Below are 19,707 nucleotides of genomic sequence, written 5' to 3'. Positions count from 1 at the left end.
AGAGAAAACACAGTCAAACTGAATCCAAGTAAAACCAGCCACAGGTACATTTGACTCCTCCTCCTACCTGCGCCAGCTGAGCCTGTCGGCGCTTAAAGGTCTCGATGGGGTCCTCCTCCAGTGCGTAGTTCTCCAGCACTGAACGTACGTCCTCCACGCCGCTCATAGCAATGGCTGATGGAGAGGAGGAGACAGAGAAGGTGAAGGAACAACAGAAAAGGAAACTATTAGCCAGACGAAAGAGTTTCATAAAATGAAGCCTGTCAGGTCAAACAGGGGAAGCTGAGATCAAGCAATCAAGTATGTGCACAGTAGCAGGTGAGGGATGGAAGTTGGATGAATTTGGTTCAAGTTGGAAGCCCAGCCTTTTAAACACATGCACTGAAGAACATGATAAACAGAAGTAAAGAAGTACAAAAAGAAATGAAATTAAAGGTGACAGGATGGTCCCTGAACGCTGCGCCGTGAGTCTTACTCTTGAGGAAGTTGGCGAGGTCGTAGAGCGTTCGGTCCTCTGAATTTCCGTCCCATTTCTTCAGAGCCAGGCCGTTGAAAGGCTGCAGGCTGAAAGCCTCCCGCTTACAGTCCACCAAGATGACCTTACTGCTGTCACGGTTCAGACACGACACGTCCTGAAAGACACACAAACACACTCATTTTTATTCTCCTGCTGCAGATATAAATCGCTAATTTAACGATTGATGAGGTAAGCGTCCAGTCACAGCCGCCGTCACTCCACCCTGACTAAAGCTGAGGGATGCCCCTGACCCTTTCATGCCTAATCAAATATGAGACTTGATTATCTTAATGATCCTTAATATTCACACAGATTAAATACACACACACACACACTTTCTCTGCTAGTCCCAGCTGGTGTGTGTGTGTGTGTGTGTGTGAGACAGATGGAGAGGGACGCTGCTTGTGGCTCTGTCATCAGGCTCATCTGGTGCCCACCCCCCCAACTTCCCCCTCTTTGTTCATCGTCCTCACAGCTGATGAAAGGCCGCCGTTCTCCTTCAGGTTGTGTTTGTGTGGAAAGGGTAAGCTGCCCCTGAAGAATCAGATTTGCTCTGAGACTCTTGTTGCATCTAAAGGCCTGTGGACTCATTTCTGTGGAGGACTCAGAACCAGTTATCCACTGAAATCCAAAGGATGCAACATTCACTGACAGCTAAAAGTCCACTAATTAGCAATAACCCAGCACAACACAAACTCCACACAAGCACAGAAACCTGCAGTGACGTGGATTCAGACAGCAAGCAAGCTAAGGTTAGCCAGCTAGATGCAGCTTAGCTACACAGCATGTACCTGACACTGGTCACTTCATCATGTCCAAGTCAGCTTTGTTGTCGTCATGCTGATACTCAGGTATATAAACTGCACTCTCAGCTGTTATACAACATACAGTCCACCCTCTGTCAAGGTTTTACATTACGGTATAATAAAAATGATCTGGTCCTTATCAGGTCATAAATTATTTCAGTGCAACCTAAGATGAACAGCAACACAACATATTAGACCGTCATTATTTAACAAAAATGAAGCCTAAATGCAGAAACAGTCCTGTGAAAAACTGAGTCCACCCCATCATTCAGTAACTGGTAGAACCTCCTTTAGCAGCAATAAGTTGCACTAATGTTTCCTGTGTGACTTAATCAGTCACTCACATCACTGTTAAGAAACTTGGGTCTTCTTCACAGTGCTCCTTCAGCTCAGTTTCAGGTTTGCAGCTCTCTGAAGGTCCTCCACAGCATCTCAGTCGGGCTGAGGTCTGGACTCTGACTGGGCCGCTGCAGAATTCTTTCCTTTTTCAGCCGTTCTGTTGGAGATTTGCTGCTGTGCTTCGGATCATTGTGTTGTTGATGACCCAGTTTGGTCCAAGCCTCAGCTGTGGGACAGATCAGCTCACAGAATACTTTGGTCTACAGAGGAGTTCATGATCCACTCAGTGACTGTGAGGAGCCCAAATACCTCAGCCCTCCTCCACCGTGCTGACAGCTGGTCTGAGGTGTTTGTGCTGCTCTGCATTATGGACAAACATCTCCTCTCTCCACGTCTAAGCCGTGCTGCCGTGTTCTCTTTAGAGAGAAAAGACTTTCTTCTGGCAGCCCTTCCAAACAAGCCACACTTATTCAGTCTTTTTCTAATTGTACCGTCATGAACTTTAACCTTTAACATGCTAATTGAGGCCTGTAGAGTCTGAGATGGAGTTTCTCTGAGCATTGCACAGCTGGCAGCTGTCCTGAATGTTTTCTCCTTGTGAATAATCTTTCTCAGGGTAGAATGATGGACTCCAAGTTGTTTGGAAACGGCCTTCTAACCGTTCACAGACTGATGAGCAGCAACAGCTGCTTCTCCAAGATCATCCCTGATGTTTTTCCTCCTTTGCACTGTGTTAACACACCTGAATGCTCCAGACCAGCAACCTGCCCAAACCTCTGCTTTTATAGAGAAGCTCACACTCAATGATCAATTAATCAAATGCATTTGACTGTCTGCACCTGGCTGCTGCTTACCCTCTTAATCCCTGTGGAAGCAGTAAAGGTGGAGTTAGTTTTCCACACACTGTTTCTGCATTTTTGGCTTCGTTTGTGTTAAATCAATGTTGTTCATCTGATGTGGTATTTACCTCGTTTTAAGACCCGCTGATGATTTTATTATGAGCTGTAAAACCTTAGTCATATTACAAATTCTATTCTAAGTGATATACAGCACCTACAATAGTACAACATCATGTGTATGTCTCATAATAACGATGGTTTTTGAGATCAACTAGAGCTCTTAACACTGAATGAAGCCATGTGACCAATAAAAGCCCGTGAAGCCTGTCAAGTTGAATTTTTTAAAGACATGTTGATTCAAACTGTGCTAATTTTTCAAAGAGCACACTCGCTTCACTGCGACACAGCAGCTGGACTGGACTAAAGCAGAAGTTTGCTCCAGGTTGGGGGTTAACTCGCTGGGCCTGAAAGTCATTTACACACACACACACAGTTACATCAATGAAAGGTCATGGCCCAACAACTTCCCCGGCACCACACTTTTCTCCGTCTTTGTATGAAAATTCCCCTCGTCAAATCTGCCGTGTGATGTTATTGGCAGGCGCCATCTGTGGCTGCCCTCTCCCTTTGGAGATTAGAAATAGAAATGACATCTACTGCTGTGAGGAACATCCACTGCTGTGCAGAGCAGACGAGGAAACCTCAGCTGGACCCGTCACAGAAGCTCAAAAACATCAGTTTCCCCTCCGAGACTCTCGGCGCATGTTCTCTGCAAACTGGACAGCAGCATTTTTACAGAATATAGCTAGTACTAAGAAATGCTGTATGTACTCAGAGTAGAGTTTAGTAAATGTATTTATGTACTGAACTGGAAGCTGTAAGTAAAGTTCAACTTTTCCTAGTGCAAATTCCCAACCAAATCTGAGCCACACTCCACCACTGCATCGTTTTGGAAAAGACTAAAAGTTTTGCAGTTTTATGTTGAGCTGGAGGATTTTTTCCTCTCCAGCATCTTCTGATTCACTGTCTCGGAGGACCACAGTATCAAGCCAGCCGTATCAATTTGAGCTGCTGGTAACGCCCAGAGAAGGAGCCCGCTGCTCCCGCTTCTGATGGACCAACATGGCATCTATAACTGTGGGGCCACTTCATTAGGTGCACCTTGCGAGTAACAGGTTGGACTCCCTTTTTCCTTCATGGCACAGATTCAACAGGGTGCTGGAAACGTTCCTCAGACATTTTGGTCCACGTTGACACGACAGCTTCACAGATGCTGCAGATTTGTCAGCTCCATCTACGATGTGAATCTGGCGTTCCACCACATCCCAAAGGTGATCTACTGGACTGAGATCTGGTGACTGTGGAGGTCATCTGACTACAGTGAACTCAGGGTCATGTTCAAGAAACCATTTTGAGATGATCTGAACTTTGTAACATTGCTGGAAGCAAATGGTAAATGCAGTGGTTCTTATATAGTGCTTTTCTACTATACTTGAGGACTCAAAGCACTTTACACAACAGGTCTTCATTCAGCCGTTCACACAAGCACACTACACCTAAGTGCTTTCTATCTAACAGCCATCAGAATACGGGTACGCTGTGATCCTAAAGGGACGGTCAGCAAAAATACTGAGGGAGGCTGTGGAGTTTGGATGATGCTCAGTTGGTACTAAGGGACCCAAAGTGTGCTGAGCAAATAACCCCCACACCATTAAACCACCAGCAGATGGAACTGCTGATACAAAGCAGGATGGATCCATGCCGTTCACTCCAAATTCTGACCCTACCATCGGAATGTCGCAGCAGAAATCGAGACTCATCAGATCAGGCAACGTTTTTCCAATCTTCTGTTGTCCAGTTTCGGTGGGTCTGTGTGAACTGTAGCCTCAGTTTCCTGTTCTTAGCTAACAGGAGGGGCACCTGGTTTGGTTCTGAAATACTCAGACCAGCCCATCTGCACCAACAACCATGCCACCCCCTTCTTCTCTGTTCTGATGCTCAGGTTGAAGTTCAGCAGGTCCTCTCTACCATGCCTACATGCCTAAATGCACTGAGCTGCTGCCATGTGATTGGATGATTAGATATTTACTGAAACTGTCCTTGAAATCCACAAATTTAGCCTTAAATTTATTAGTTATTATTATCTGTGACATTAGTTTAAAAATGTTGTTTTTAGATGTACTCTGAGTTCATTAGAACAAATTAAAGTCATTTTTAGGGTGAGAAGGTGCTCATGTATGTGTACCAAGGAGTAGGGTCCATTTTAAAGTGTGTTTTAGTCTCTGCTGGCCTTCTCCTGATTTGGGGTGTTGCATGTATAAACCAAACATCAGGCTTAAAATTAATAATTTAAAATTAATTTAATTTAATGAAGTTAATCCAACTGTTGTGTTTCTTATCCCGGCAGCAGCCAACAAACAATAAGACGTCTGATCCACCGCTCAGATGCAGGCCAGCCAACAATAGGCAGAGGAAGGGTTAACACTGAGATATTTGAGCTGATTGTGGTATTAGTTTAATATTTCTGAAGGAATATCAGACAGAGGAAAATAAAACAGCTGCTAGAACAGACTCCGTATGCTTCATTAGGCTGAACGTTTGCTACAAATCCAGATTATACTCAGTGGAAAAAAAGGACACTACCATTGTTCTCCCAACTCAGTGGGTGAGCCTCTATGGAGAGCAGCTTTGGTCATTTTGAGGAATAACTCATCTGGTTCCATAATAACTGTAATGGAGATAAGCACTGGAGGCATGAGCATCCATAAAGACTCCCAGGCTCTAAAAAATTCCCCTAAATCTGAAGGATTTATTGCTTGTTGTATCCATGTGCTGCAGATCTCTGAGTCACACCAAATAACTTCTTAAACTGTTCTTGTCTGCGGCGCACAGAGGAAACCTCCTCGACCTCAGCATCAAATGTAGGTAAAGGAGAGCTTCCATCACTTGTTTTGAGCAGCCACGGATCCCATACTGCGATATAATCTATGAAAATACACCCAAAAATGCACTTTGAAGTTTTCTATAGTTACATAAAAAATTATTATTAAGAAAAACAGTTTTGGCTTCAGGCTGTGACACTGAGTGAAAACGTCATGTATGCTCAAAGTGGATGTGCTTTTCCAGCATTATGATGCATTTAAATTCATTTCTGTTTGGATTATAATCCTGTGACAGCCACAGGCATAATTAAACAACAGTTTTAATTTCATGGGGGCTTAATAACTTTCTCTCATTGCCATATGCAGTACTTCTAACTCTCCCTCAGCATATGGAGCATTAGGATCTTTCTCAGCATCTGTTGCATTCAGGGCTGTCTTGGCATTATGGAGATGAGGTGGTGAGTCTTCGCTCTGGGAAGTAGGTTAAACCAGCTCCTTCTAACCACACTGTTCTTTAACACAGAGATGGCAGTTGGAGGGAGCCAGAAGGAAAAGGAGGAGGAGGAGGAGGAAGAAAGTGGGGTGAAAGAGGGTGAAAGGAGGTGAGATAAGAGGAAGAGGGGAGAGGGGATGCAGAAGGTTAATGAGGCCTTGGAGGGAGGTTGGTGGGGGTGAACAGAAGGTGAACATGGAGAGAAGATACGGGGAGACTGTGGAGCTGCTGTAACGGCGTACCAGCAGCTTGAAAACTAAAATAAGTCACCAACTGATTTCTTATTGCAAACCTGAAAAGATTTTGTATAATGTGAGAGGACGTCAGGCAACTTTTAAGATTTGGGGCCCCTTTCTAGATTTAACCGATAAGGCTGTGATATGAACCCTCAAGGACGAGCCTCAAAGTAACCCATTAAGTTACATTTTATGGTATTCTCTCGCTGTGCTGTATATACAAATATTTGAATGTGTATTGATGGATATAGGTCTAAAATGTGCAAGTAAATGTGTAGGAATCTGAGAGTCTTGGGGGGGTGGGGTTAAAAAAAAAAGAAAGGAGAAGGATGTTGTTGTACATGATATATATGATTTTGTTTTATTGTTGGTATTGTTTTACTCTGTGGTGAAATGTTGCTGTTTTGCTTTGTAATAAGTGTAAACATGTGAAAGCTTAAAAAATAAATCTAAAATAACCTAATAATAAAATAAACTTGTCAGGTTTCTCTTCCTAAAGTCAGTCTGTATGGATACCTCAGAGTGCTTTTAATTCAAATAATTAATGAAGAAACATGAAATAATTATTGTTAGTTACACATCTTGCATTTTAATTGTCGGCATCAGGAGTGAAAGAGACACTTTGTGGTGCTTGGAGCTGATTTTAGAGGAAAATTCATCACCCCTCATCAGAGGCATCAGGAGTCAGGGAAGTTTTATCTTTAAAATCAGTCCAGAGATTGGTGATAAAAAGTGTTTAACACATGAATAAGTTATCCAACACAAATTGAAGACTTTTTATTTACAATTGAATCTAAGACAATTTAGCACATTTTTTTTATAGCTTTTTACTACTAAATGTTTGAGAATTAAGGATTTTTTAAAGGCCTCAAACACTCTGAGAACATGTTAAAACTTAGCTCATTGTTATGAGTAATTTCTTTTTATGCTTTTTTTTTTTTTTTTTTTAAAGATTTGTGGATGGCTTGGGGGGGGGGGGGGGCATGCAGGAAATGCCCAAAGGTGGCCTCAAACCCAGGACCCTGCAGCAGCCTTTTGGCATATGAGTCACCTGATTAACTAAGCGAGCTACACCTGGTGCCCTCCTCAACTAAGAGTTTCTTAAAGTTCATTAAAACCATCTGAACCAGCAGGAAAAGTTCATTTATCTAAATTACCTTTAAATTTATGTTGGTTTGTACTTTAAATCATAAATCAATAAATGCTTTTACCACACAAAGCTGGTTTAACGCATTTCCAATACTCTCAAAATCTCAGTGTTTCCTTCCTGTTGGCTGGACTGTGACAATCACTGCAGCTCTACACCAGTAACACCTGAGCAGTCAACATACAAATCGCACACACACACACACACACACACACACACACACACACACACACACACACACACACACACACACCTACCTTAACATGATGGCCCTCCATGTAGCGTGTTGCGTCTCTAAAAAGACGGTACATGACGAAACCCTGAGGGTCGATGCTGTCAATCAGAGGATACGCCGTCTGCATACGAGAGGAATAATCATCGTCACAATGCATGCAAGCAAGCACTTGATTTAATGTGTGAGGAACAGAGATACTGTAGGGCCTCCAGTGGTCTGCAACAAAGGAAAAAGCTGCACCACTTTCTGCGTCACCCCCGTCGTACAAAGCGGTACAAGCCCACGAAAGCGGGCCGATTGTGAGCAATGAGCCGACCTGACGGCCCTTTATGGAAACAGCTGGAGAGGAAACTGAACTGTTTCTTTGGGCAGCTGCTGATAACATATCTGAGCCTCACCATGCCGGTCTCTGCGGTGAAGATGACGATCTCGTAGAGCGGCGTGACCTGCTGGAACAGGTAGTCGATGCCCGGACGTTTCTTAAAGCGCCAACCCGTCGACAACTGGAGGAGAGACAGAGGTGAAAAACACAAACAGCTGTGATCAGAGCAGCTTTTGTTTTTAACACATCTGTGTTAAACTGCAGGGTTCCAGCTGCTGTTCTTCCAGCTGCTCATATAAATGAACAAACATGCATCTCAGTGTGCACGTGTATATGGAGGGCTCCTTAGTTTCTTGTGTTGGCTGTATTACTTACATTCAAATTTTCATATATTGTTGGATGAAATTTTGCCTGTCCCATAAAAGGTCACACGGGTATGAGTCCCATCCATGATTATTAGAGAAAAATGTGTATGGGAGGACTGGAAAAGAGCTGCTTTATTAATAAAGTTGATTTGAATCGTGGATGGAAAACTGGGCATCAGAATCAGCATATTTTATTAATATATGAAAGATGGAAAATATGAACTCGGTATATAAAATTAAGTAAAAACGAGGCATTTTATGCCGGATGTCCTTCCTGACACATCCTTCCCATTCCTCTGGGCTGATGTTTAAGACTCTTCCTGATGCCCATCAGACAAAGACAAAACCTTCTGACCTTCTCCACTCTGAGGAATCGTGATGTATTCTGCAGAGATCTGATTGGTCGGTAGGCGGTGCTTTTGTACCTGTTCATCCTAATCCTAAGAATAACCTGCCCCAAATGTGTCTGTTGTGTTGAGAACGTTTGCCTCTCAGAGCACAAACCAACTCAGGTGTAAATGAGGTCCACTGACGTGTAAACTGTCCTCTGACTTCAAGGTATGAAAACACGAGGCGTCGACATCTGGCAGTCATTGTTTGGGCATGCTCAGAGGTCGTGACCTTGTCGCTCAGGTCGCTCTGACAAACAGAGAACAAGCTTTGTCTCATTATGATCTGTGTGTGTGTGTGTGTGTGTGTGTGTGTGTGGGGTGGCATGTGATAACTGAAGTGTGTATGTGGAACAGGAAGGAGGGCTGACATGGTCCAGCAGGTGAAGGTGTGTTTGTCTGCTTTAACAAGCTGCAGGTGTCAGGTTCCAGCTGCTGCACACCTGTCAGGTAAGAGGACTGTTTTAAAGGACTGAGACAAGCTGACAGGTGGTGGGACACGCCTCCAACGCATCCTTCACTTGTAAACTCCCCTCCTCCCATCCTTCCTCTCGTCAACTGGCAGCTCCTGCAGCCGTGGCACCTCAGACTACGCTTACTAGGTCGATAGAGGGAAACCGGTGCCTCGGCAAACCTCGTTTCTTTGTCATATGCCCAGGTGTGCGCCGACTGGCAGGGTTATAATTTTACATTATCGTTTACCTTTAGTTACCGTTTACTTTTTTTCCTCTAATTCAGTTAGTTTTTATTAGATTTCAGAGTGGTTTAGCTCGTTTTTATTTTAGGTTTAATGCTTAGTTTTAGTTACTTTCGGTATTAGTTTTAGTTTTTCATACTTTGTCAGGTGCAAGATTCAAGGCAGAAGCGTAACTCTTGTGTAATAAAAACTCAACCAAAGATAAAGAAATATATTCAACAACCAACTGTTCACAGACAGCAGCACTACAGGATAAATGTGTGTAATATTAAGGACACACATGAACATCAACAGGGAGAAACAAAGAAAATATGAACTCCCAAACTCAGTAAACTCTACAATAAACTCCCAGTAAAGTTCAGCGTCAGTGCGGTAGATTGACAACAGCTACATGTGGAGTTTGACAAAAACAAACTCTGAAGGAGTCAAAGGTCAAATCCAGCTGCATCCTGATGTTCTCACCACCTGAAGCTGCTTCTGTTTTGGAGCTAGCTTGATTAGATGCTCCTAATTAGACTTTCAGGGTCTTTGCGGCCTCTGTACACAACCTACAGAAGTGTCCGACCTCATGTCCACATTTATGCTTGTGTAGCTGGATTGTGTGTGTTCATTACCTTGTGGTCGCGTGCGGTTCCGCGGTTGGTCCTCGCTCTTTGTGTTCAGTTTTTTGGCTGCAAACATATTTGTCCCTGTTTTTTCACTTTCTTCATTCCCTCACGTCCATCCCGACAGTTTCAGCAGTCTCCCTCCAGGAATTTGCTGACATTTGTGAGTCCTTATATCAAAGCTTTGATTATTAGTCCTGATTGTTATTCTCTGACTGATAAAGTAGCCAGAAACGCACAAGGACTGAACAGGTTCATCACAGCGCTGCAGCTGTGTGGACCCGACGTCAAGTCACGTCGGTTCAGAGCGACTCCGCCGCTTTCTCGTGCACACGCACGCACACAGCTGCCCGACGGCGCCCCCAGCTTAAACTTGGAGGGCGGTAAAATTATCAATCCACAAGGCTTTTAAATAAAATGACAAACAAAAAAGAAAGGTCATTTTATCTATAATTTCAGTTAGTTTTAGTTAGTTTTTTTAAACTCACAATACAGTTTTAGTTAGTTATCTTTTTTTTTCCTTTTAATTATAGTTTTTATTTATTTCAGTTAACAACAACGTTTTTTCAGTTTTCATTATTTCGTCCATTTTCGTTAACTATAATAACTCTGCTGATGGCACTTCTCAAATGGAGAGAACACTTTATCGCCACTGTAAGATGGCTGAAACAACATGGGAGACAGCAGCAGGAGACACGCTCAGCTCAACGGAGCACCACGGGCCGCCTCGAGAGCGGGAGGGACCATCACATTCCTGCTGGACAGCTTCATGAAATCATGAAGAAGTAACACTCAGTGCAGCACAACTAAGAGAGGGTTCAGGGTCACCTAATCCAGCCCTAACTATAAGCTTGATCTTAAAATACCTCATCACACTTCTGCAGGTCAGACACAGCCCGCTGCTTCTTTCTATCCTCAATAAAGTTTTCAGAAATGCAGATAAACAACAGTCTGGAGGAAGCTGTAAGTCCCTGACTAATTACCTTTTATTTTGTTTAATAGTTTCAGTGGGTTTGCCTCAAGCATTACCCTCCATCTTCCCGTTCAGCTGTTCAGAACCTACAAACACATTAAAACCATTTGCGAGAGGCCGTAAGCCTCTCAGAGGAGCAGACGTACCGACCACTCCGGGTGCAGCAGGACGTCGGTGAGCTCCAGCACCAGTGTGTAAGGAGGCTGGTAGTACGGCTCCTTCAGGGGGTCGGGCAGCAGCTTTGGGCTCGTCGGCTCGATGATCATCTGACATCATCAATGGAGAACAAACAAACATGAGGTCACATGCAAGTCCTAAACAGGTAATGCTGCAGTTTTATTAAACCCGCTGAATTAAAGCTGAAAGTCTTTCCCTTAACCAGACCTGAACTGAGTTCAGGACAGTTTGTTCTGAATGTGTTGTGTAAGCGCTTTGAGTGCTCTGATTGAGTAGAAAAGCGCTATATAAGAGCTAGTCCAATGTTTCCATAAAGTGAGGCTGATTGGACTCACCTGTCTGTAGTCCTTAAAGTATTTGTAGGTTCTTCGTAACTGTTGGACGACTGGAGGCTCTGAAAGAAAAGGGAAAAGTGCCTAATTTAATAATTGATTTCACCATGACACAGAGGCTAGAGTAAATGCCGAGCAGCTGAGCACAAAGAAGATCAAAGAGGAGGCGGGACTCTACCCCGTTAAAGCCAACAGATGACCAAAAGTGAGCAGAGCTGTAGTTCTAATGGCTTCTGAAAACTACAACTCCCTGAGGGGACGCAAACAGCTCAGTGAGTGCGTCTGGATGCAGACGACCAGCCAAGCCAAGCCGACACTGAAGCTGCAGGTCTCCGACTGCATCATATCAAATGTTCAACCCTGAAAAAGTTTAAAACAAACAGCATCTGCTACTGTCTTAAAACTGGAGTCTTTAAACTGGAGTATGAAAGGTGTTCATCAGGTAGAAATGTGTTTTAATTTTTTAGTTTTTATTTTAAGCCCTGTGACAAATGTTGGAGGAGCTCCCTGATGTTTCTGCTTCCACCTGGTCAGGAACAGAGCAGAGCAAGGAGGAGATCTGATTGGCCAGAATAGGACCCAAAGCTGAGCAGATTGGTTATTATCAGTGTGGAGATCAGGGGAGACATGTCCTGAAGAAGATGGTCAGAAATGAAGCCGAGTCCTTGTGCTAATCACTAGCAATAACAAAGACTTCATTTCCCATGGGGCCAGAGGCTCATTACTGCACATGGCAGCACAATAGCAACACACACACACACACACACACACACACCTCTATCCTTCATCTTTCTCTAAACACCAGGACTGAGAGACGCACGCTGTGTTCCCGAGGGACTCAGTCCCCCAGAGTTCATTGCAGTAAGCAGAGGAAGCCATCTGCCGGTCCTGATGTGATGACACGCCAAGGAGGCGGGCACACTTTCACGTGTAAGGGTGTGGAAATATGTGCATGCGTGTATGGTTAATAATTAGGGAGGGGAGTGAAACAAGGTGACTCAGAATACTGAGGATAAAGATGCAGATACTTTATCAAGAATTACTCAGATGAATTTAACCTTCACTTAAGATTCATGTAAGAACTATTTTCCTTCTTCTGAGCTACATCCCTCAGCCACATCAACCTGTCAAGATAAGGCCTTGATTCCCAATGCAGTGAGTTTCAGAAGTGATGCAGGAGCACCTCTCTGTGCCAGGAGGGCAGGAAGGCCAACACAGGAAGCAGAGAGCATCCAGTTTTCAAAATAAAAGACGCTGTGCAAAACTGGATCACAGATGCCACAAGACTCAACATGAGTCTGGTGTATCTTCAGGGTCACTCTGCAGCACCAAAAACTGCAGTTCCTCTGCCGTCCAGCAGAGGCAGTCAAACAGATTTCCAGTGTCAGGTTCCAATTTATATTAAGGCTTAATTTGAACATTTACTAATCACATACAAAGTTTAACAACATATAAGCTCCTGCTTATATCTGACCAATAATGTGGCTGCTGTGCAGTTAACTGAACCGAGCTCCAGTTTTGGTGAGTGAAATTCTAGGATTTGATCCGACTGTTGTAAAATCGCAGCCGCACGGGTGCAAGTCGTCTTCACACGACTTCCAGGAAGTGATCGATAAAAAAACAGCAGCACCTCTGGAAGCTGTCTAGAGGTGCACAAGGAGATGGACATGAAGGGGAGGATAACCAAATTTAAATCTGATGTGGTTTTTATATACATAAACCTATATGGACATAAAAGAAGGCAAAATGCCTGCAAATATCCAGGAAATTACCCCAAAGGTACACAAGTCTATACAAAATAACCCCAAAAACACAAAATGATTCCAAAGCAGGAGCAACCCATTCAAAATGACCACAAAAGCTCCCTGAAGAGACCCAAAAGTAATGAAAAACAAACACAAGAGACCCAAAACACACCCTAGGACACACACAATGATCTTACAGCAAAGACAAAACCACAAACAGGGTTTTTCCTGCTCACAATTGCTATGTTTCCACCACTGAGGTGCCAGTGCTGGTGTCGTGTCTTGTTGGTTTCAATGAACCAGTGAAACGCTTAAGAACGAGCCCACGTTTCCACCGTGCTTTGTGAACTGATCTTTTACGTATGAGTGTGGGCGGGTCCTCGTCTGGACACGGAAGCTGAAGCGCACAAACGTGGGAGAACACGCTCCCCTTTCTTGTGCTGCAAATACGTTTTACGGCCCAAACCAAACTACTGCAGCATCTGTGTGCAGCACAGAGGGAAACACAGACAGCGATTAGAGCAAGACGACAAGTACGCACTTTGTGTCCTTTTATCTGTGATATGAACTGATACAAAGCAGCAAGTTCAGCCTTAGAGCCCAACCTAATTCACAGCTGTGAAAATCGCTTCGCTTTTCTCATGTAATACACACCATGCAGTGAAATAACGGTAGAAAGCTTGAGATGAGCAGACGGCAGAGTCGCGCCCTTCTGCCGCTTTCGTCACGCGTTCTTGGTTCGAGACCAGCTAGCTTGCAAGGCCCAAGTTGAACCTGTTTTTCGGCCGAGCACCGAGTGCGTTTGCGGTGGAAAAAACGCTGAGCAGTTCAAATACTGGCACCCGGTTGGTGGGAAAAGGGCCAATGAGCCTCTGATTCTGACCACACACGGCACTAAATCCCGTCTGCAACCTGAACTGTTATTTAACAAAAATGTTTCCCAGATTATTTGTGACTACAGCTAGATAAAGCAATGGGCAGCATCAGAGTGTCTATGTCCATCTTTTACATACAGGCTGTGGGTTCCACCATAGCAAACAGATGGTGTGAGAGTAATGAAATAAAGAGGAGGATAATATCCTCGGGGCTGAAGGAGAGGATGTTTACGCGTGCAGGCAGCGTGGGGAGTGTAAGCGTGGCTGCTGAGTAACCTCTCCCCTGGGAGCCCCACCAAACACCAGGAAAAGTGTGTGTATGTGTGTGTGTGTGTGTAATCCAGGACGCCAGTGTGTGTGGATATCTTCTACAGAGGGGAGTGGGATTAATGTGGGCTTTTATCATGTTAATCTACCAGGGGAGAGGTGATGGAGGAGCTGATGGGGGAGGAATATTTGTCCCTCTGACAGTTTCCACTACTGACAGGAGGAAGTAACCAGGAAGTTAACCACACGTCCATTTTACTCAGTTACAGTGAAATTTGGTTCAGAAATCTCAAATTACTCTTCTAATCAAATCTAATGAGTAAAGAGACGAGCTTCACATCCTTAATGAGAACATTTCTCCTTCTTTGACGTTTCTAATCTTGTATATGAGTTAGATACATGCCCATAATTCAAAGGTGACCTATTCTACTATTTTCCAGCTCCATAATTCGATTCTTGGACTCTAGTAGAGGCGCTCTGCATGATTGACAGTTCACACAGACAGCGATTAGAGCAAGACGACAAGTACGCACTTTGTGTCCTTTTATCTGTGATATGAACTGATACAAAGCAGCAAGTTCATCCTTAGAGCCCAACCTAATTCACAGCTGTGAAAATTGCTTCGCTTTTCTCATGTAATACACATGTAATATGGTAGAAAAGTTTATGTTGAGACGGCAGAGTCCCGCCCTTCTGCTGCTTTCGTCACGCGTTCTTGGTTCGAGACCAGCTAGTTTGCGGGGCCGGAGTTGAAGCCGTTTTTCGGCCGAGCACCGAGTGCTTCCAAGGTGGAAAAACCGCCTAACGGTTCAAATAAAGGCACTGGCTCCGGAACCCTGTTGGTGGGAAAGAGGCTCTAGTGAGAACCTTGGTGGAGCCCCTCAGTCCCTCGTCTGCCTGAAACAAGCTGTTTTAGCTCTTCACTTTAAGTCACCTTCTGATTGGCTGCCTGAGATGACCCTATCAGGGATATCTCCTCTATGACCTCATACAGATCCAAGAGTAGAGAAAAGTGTCTGAATCCGAGTGTTCAGAGATGTCAGAAAGCCTGAGCTGACTATTAGAAACTTTGGGACACGTTTGCTACGACCATCCGTCACTGAGCAGAAGAGGTCCATTTTCACTTTTTGATGCTGCTGCAGTTTGTTTTTATGCTGAGTTTAATTAAAATATTTCACTACACTACACTCAGCAGCCCACTAAAGAGGCTGCTGAGTGTAAGTGTTCGGTTATTTGTCAGATTATATGCAGACAGGCACATTCGGCCCCACGGAAGAGAACGAGGAGGAAGGAGAACTGAAAACAGTAATGACAGGGTGATAGAGGAAGGAAGGAATGAGGAAATAAAACAAGGAAGAAAAAGGAGAAAGTAAGCTGAATGAAACCAGACAGGAAGAGGAAGGAAGGAAAAGGAGCTTTACAACAAAAAAAAGGTGAAGAGGGAGGGGTGTGAGGCTGACAAAGAGAGAAGGATAAGACGGTAAGAGGGAGAGGAGAGGGGATGAAGAAAGAGTTAAAGAGGGAGGTGTGGAGAGATGGAGGCCTAAACAAAAGCCGCGGTGAGGCCGGGCATCTGCTGCACAACACCTCCTCCCCTTCCTCAGATATCAATCGTTTGTTTTCTCTCTGGCTGACAAACGACGGCACGCCGCGGCCTCTTTAATGTGTTTGTATGAGGCCCCCCGGGGGCCGCTGGAAGCACACAGCGTTCATTAATGTTCCAGCAGCAGCACTCGGTATAAATGTGTCAGGTTAAAACAGCAGAGGGTTGGCTCAGTGTGGACAGAAAGAGGAGTTTTAAGCTTCGAGCTCCACACAGATGCACAAACACATGCATAAGTACAGGAAATAAAAAAAACAAAACACTAAAGCTCTGTTATTAAACAGCAAGCAAATCAGTTTTACACCCACTCCAAACGTCAGAACGTGGAACTGAAAATATTCCAAGTATGAAGGTAAAACTTTGCATGAATGAAGTTATGTAAGCAACTTCTGTTATCAGGAATTCGGCTCCCCTGCCGGCCTTGGGTTGGCAACCATATCTCTCTCCAGGGCACTGTGTGCGGCTGCTCTCCCCCCCACTCCGCGTTGTGATTTGTGAAGCTGGGTCTGGTGTATCACGGCCGCTGATGAAATTCCACCACTATCAGCAAACTGTTTTGGCTGGAACCTGGCATCTGGCTCCACAATGCCCCCACCTCTCGTCTCCTTCTGCATCCCCTCCTGCCCTGACCTCACCTACCGCCGCTGTCCTTGCTTTACATGTGCAAATGCTTTGCTAAGGTGGTTTTTTTGGACCCTGGTATAGTGCTCTTTTGAGCACTGTACCAGATGACTTTTTTTTAACCTACTTCCCCATGATGTGTTGTTTTCTCCTCCTGCCAAAGGTAGCGCCGTAAGAAACGGCTGCATGACCCAAGGACACATATCCCCCTATGTGTGTTGTGTTTGTGTATTTGGATGGTGTTCTGTAACTGCAATTTCCAAGGAAATCAGACGAGGGGCGGGCAGGAATGACCGAGCTGAACGGAGAAGAAAAAGGTAAAAATCAAGAGTCAGACATGGATGATGATGATGATGATGATGATGATGGATGTCACGGACGCTCTTTGTGTGCGAGGCGGTGCGCGTGCTGGTTGCTATGGTACCTGACGCTCCTCTGCATCACGGACACAAATGCCGCCACTTGGCACGCAAACAGATTCTGTAGCCAAATGTGTCCCACAAGACCGTTTACACATCCATCGCTCCGCTCGGCTTCTGCTGCTCCCGCAGGAGGAGGAGGAAGAGGAGGGAATAAGGTTGAATATGAAAAGGGGGAGGGGACTGAGAAGGATGAGAGACGAGGTGAAGGAGCTTCTCCCTGAGGGGGGGGTGAACTTTCAGCCTGCTCCCTAAGCTCATTGGGGATAATTTGGCCTCGCTTTCTAAGAGGTCCCTGGGGGGGGGGGGGGGGGGGGGGGTGCGGACAGCAGGAAATCACTTCAAATCATTAAATCTCAGTCAATGATGCAATAACATTCAGTGATGTCATGATCAGGTGGTGGAGGGCAGGAAGGAGCAAACGGTGATGCTAACTTAAATGTGCTCAGATGATGTTAACCTTTAACCTTTAGCCACGCTGACCACGCTCTTCACCATCCGTTCATTCATAACCACCAGAACCACGTGTACCAGCATTTCATGAACAAAATCCAGCACGCGTCAATATTTTGATATTTCTTCTTCTTCCTTCACTGTAGCCTGTGAACAAATTTAGAGCTGCCTCAGACCAGATGATGAAGGCCTGGCTCTTCTTCCACTTTTCCTCTACTGCTTCTCCTTTTTCCTCATCATCCTCTTCTTCTCTCCTTCCCCTTCCCCTTGCTCTTCTTCATCATCAAGGTTCAACATACCTGACCCGATGGTCAGGTATGTTGGGCCAGCAGCGATCTGATTTCTATTTATGAAGCAAACAGGCTGAAAACAGTCATTTTGTTATAATTACCGTATTTTCTGGACTATAAGTCGCACTTTTTTTCATAGTTTGGCCGGGGGTGTGACCTATACTCCAGAGTGACTTATATGTGAAATTATTAACACATTAACCAAAATACTCCAGCCACTTGACATCTCCGTGAACCGGAGTGTTAAGGCAGTCTTGTGTAACCTGTGGGAGCAGCGGATGATGGATGGAGAGCACAGCTTCACGGCAACCGGGAGAATGCGCCACCCAACTTTGCTGGAAGTCACTGGATGGCTCAACAAAAACATGGGCTTCAGTGACAACTGAAACCATCCTGTCGGGATTCAGAAAGGCCGGAATAACTGGAACTGCAACTGACGACAAGTCTGACGAAAGCGACACAGAAGAGGAAGCGGAGCTTCGTCTACGTATGGTGTGTTTAGAAGTGACACCGAGGATGAAGAATTCAATGGATTGATGGTTTGGTGAACTTGTTAGCATGTTCTTTATGCTATGGTTATCTAAATAACTGTTAATGTTACGTTAACATACCAGACACGTACTCAGTAGTCTATGCGTCATGTAGCTGAATGTGTTACGTTAGCATACCGTAGGCGTAACCGTGTTCGGCCCGTTTTTTAATCCATTATTATTTTAAATTGCTTTTCAAGATGAAATGTCTGTTCTTGGTCTCGGATTTTACCAAATAAATTTACCCCCAAAAATGCGACTTATAGTCCAGTGCGACATATATGTTTTTTTCCTCTTTATTATGCATTTTTTGGCTGGTGCGACTTACACTCCGGAGCGACTTATAGTCCGAAAAATACAGTAATACAAGTCCTCAGTTTCCATGTGGAGCATTTTGGGGCTGCTTTGTTTCACACAGTGAGAGCAGAGCTGCAGTGACAGGCTGACAGCAGCCGAAACACGGCCTCCACATTTACTTCATTTATTTTAAAGCTTCTTTTTTCTGATATAAACATAGCACAATAAAAGGAAGTTTGTGCTCGCTCAATTATTTCTTTGTTTTAAGAATGCTTCAGAGAGCCTGTTTATTTTCCTTTCAATGGAGCCACATTTGGAAGGAAAATGCATTTGTGGGTCGAGCAGCAGAGTTGAGTGTGTGGGCTGCACCCGTGAAAAACTCGCCAAATCTTCTCTGCCAACGCCAAACAGCTGATTCTGTTATTGACTCTTATTTGGAGCTTCTGGTGCCCCGGCTGCTGATAATCAGGGCCGGCATCACTGGAGACCATCTCCATGCAGAGAGGTATCAGGATGAGATTCTGCACCCAGCGGCACTCCCACATCTCCACAGTCTGAGACCGAACTCCGTGAGGAGGAGGCGCCAGGCTGCGGAGGCTGTGTACGCCTCTTCATTCTTCTTTCATGGGACCGGGGACAGAGGGAAAAATGATTATCAAAATGATCAAAATATCTTCAGTGCTGTACAGAGAAGTGACAAACACAGTGGAATGAGTTCAACGCAGAGGTTCTGGGCATAAAACAGGTTTAAATGTCAAACTGCTGGTAATTAAAACGGTCAGTTTGCATCTGCGTCCCCGAGCTTCAGTCCCCACTGCTTCCTCAGCCTTCTTTTGAGGCAGGATGAGCATTGATCAATCAATCAATCAGTCAGTCCTCACATGCTCCCTCTCTCCTGCCTGTCCCGACCACTTCCAGCCTCAACATCACAGATGGAGACAGATGGACAGAGAGGAGGATGGAGAGAGAGGCGGTGATGATGTTAGCCACTCAGAGGGAGGGGAGAAGGAGGTCTGCAGCCAGATGAGGACAAAGTGGACCTCAGGGAGTGATTCACAATGAAAGGGAAGGATTCGAGGACAGGAAGAGGAGGAGGAGAGGAGGAAGAGGAGGCAGATTGGACCCCCGGGAGGGAGAGATATTGATCAGCTGATTATTAGGTTTAATAAGCAATCAGAATTGGTTTTTAAGAAGGAGAGCAGATCAATGTGAAGCCCTGAAACCCCAGAAGACTTAAGATTTACTTTGTTTAA

The 19,707-nt window shown here is 44.8% G+C and overlaps 1 protein-coding gene across 2 annotated transcripts in view; it reads right to left on the bottom strand.

Annotated features, from left to right (window-relative positions):
- timm50 (translocase of inner mitochondrial membrane 50 homolog (S. cerevisiae)) overlaps nucleotides 1-19,707 on the bottom strand; it is a 33,944-nt gene that overhangs the window by 1,709 nt on the left and 12,528 nt on the right. For both annotated transcript variants that reach the window (XM_030743499.1, XM_030743498.1), the window contains exons 5-10: nucleotides 11,358-11,416; nucleotides 10,992-11,111; nucleotides 7,893-7,997; nucleotides 7,517-7,615; nucleotides 476-632; nucleotides 68-174 (exon numbers count right to left, since the gene is read on the bottom strand). In XM_030743499.1, coding sequence (XP_030599359.1) covers nucleotides 68-174; nucleotides 476-632; nucleotides 7,517-7,615; nucleotides 7,893-7,997; nucleotides 10,992-11,111; nucleotides 11,358-11,416 — 647 coding nt within the window. The remainder of the gene's footprint in view (nucleotides 1-67; nucleotides 175-475; nucleotides 633-7,516; nucleotides 7,616-7,892; nucleotides 7,998-10,991; nucleotides 11,112-11,357; nucleotides 11,417-19,707) is intronic.

Source organism: Archocentrus centrarchus, chromosome 13, assembly GCF_007364275.1.
Source record: "Archocentrus centrarchus isolate MPI-CPG fArcCen1 chromosome 13, fArcCen1, whole genome shotgun sequence".
Lineage (NCBI taxonomy): Eukaryota > Metazoa > Chordata > Actinopteri > Cichliformes > Cichlidae > Archocentrus > Archocentrus centrarchus.
This window is presented reverse-complemented; position numbering and strand designations above follow the sequence as displayed.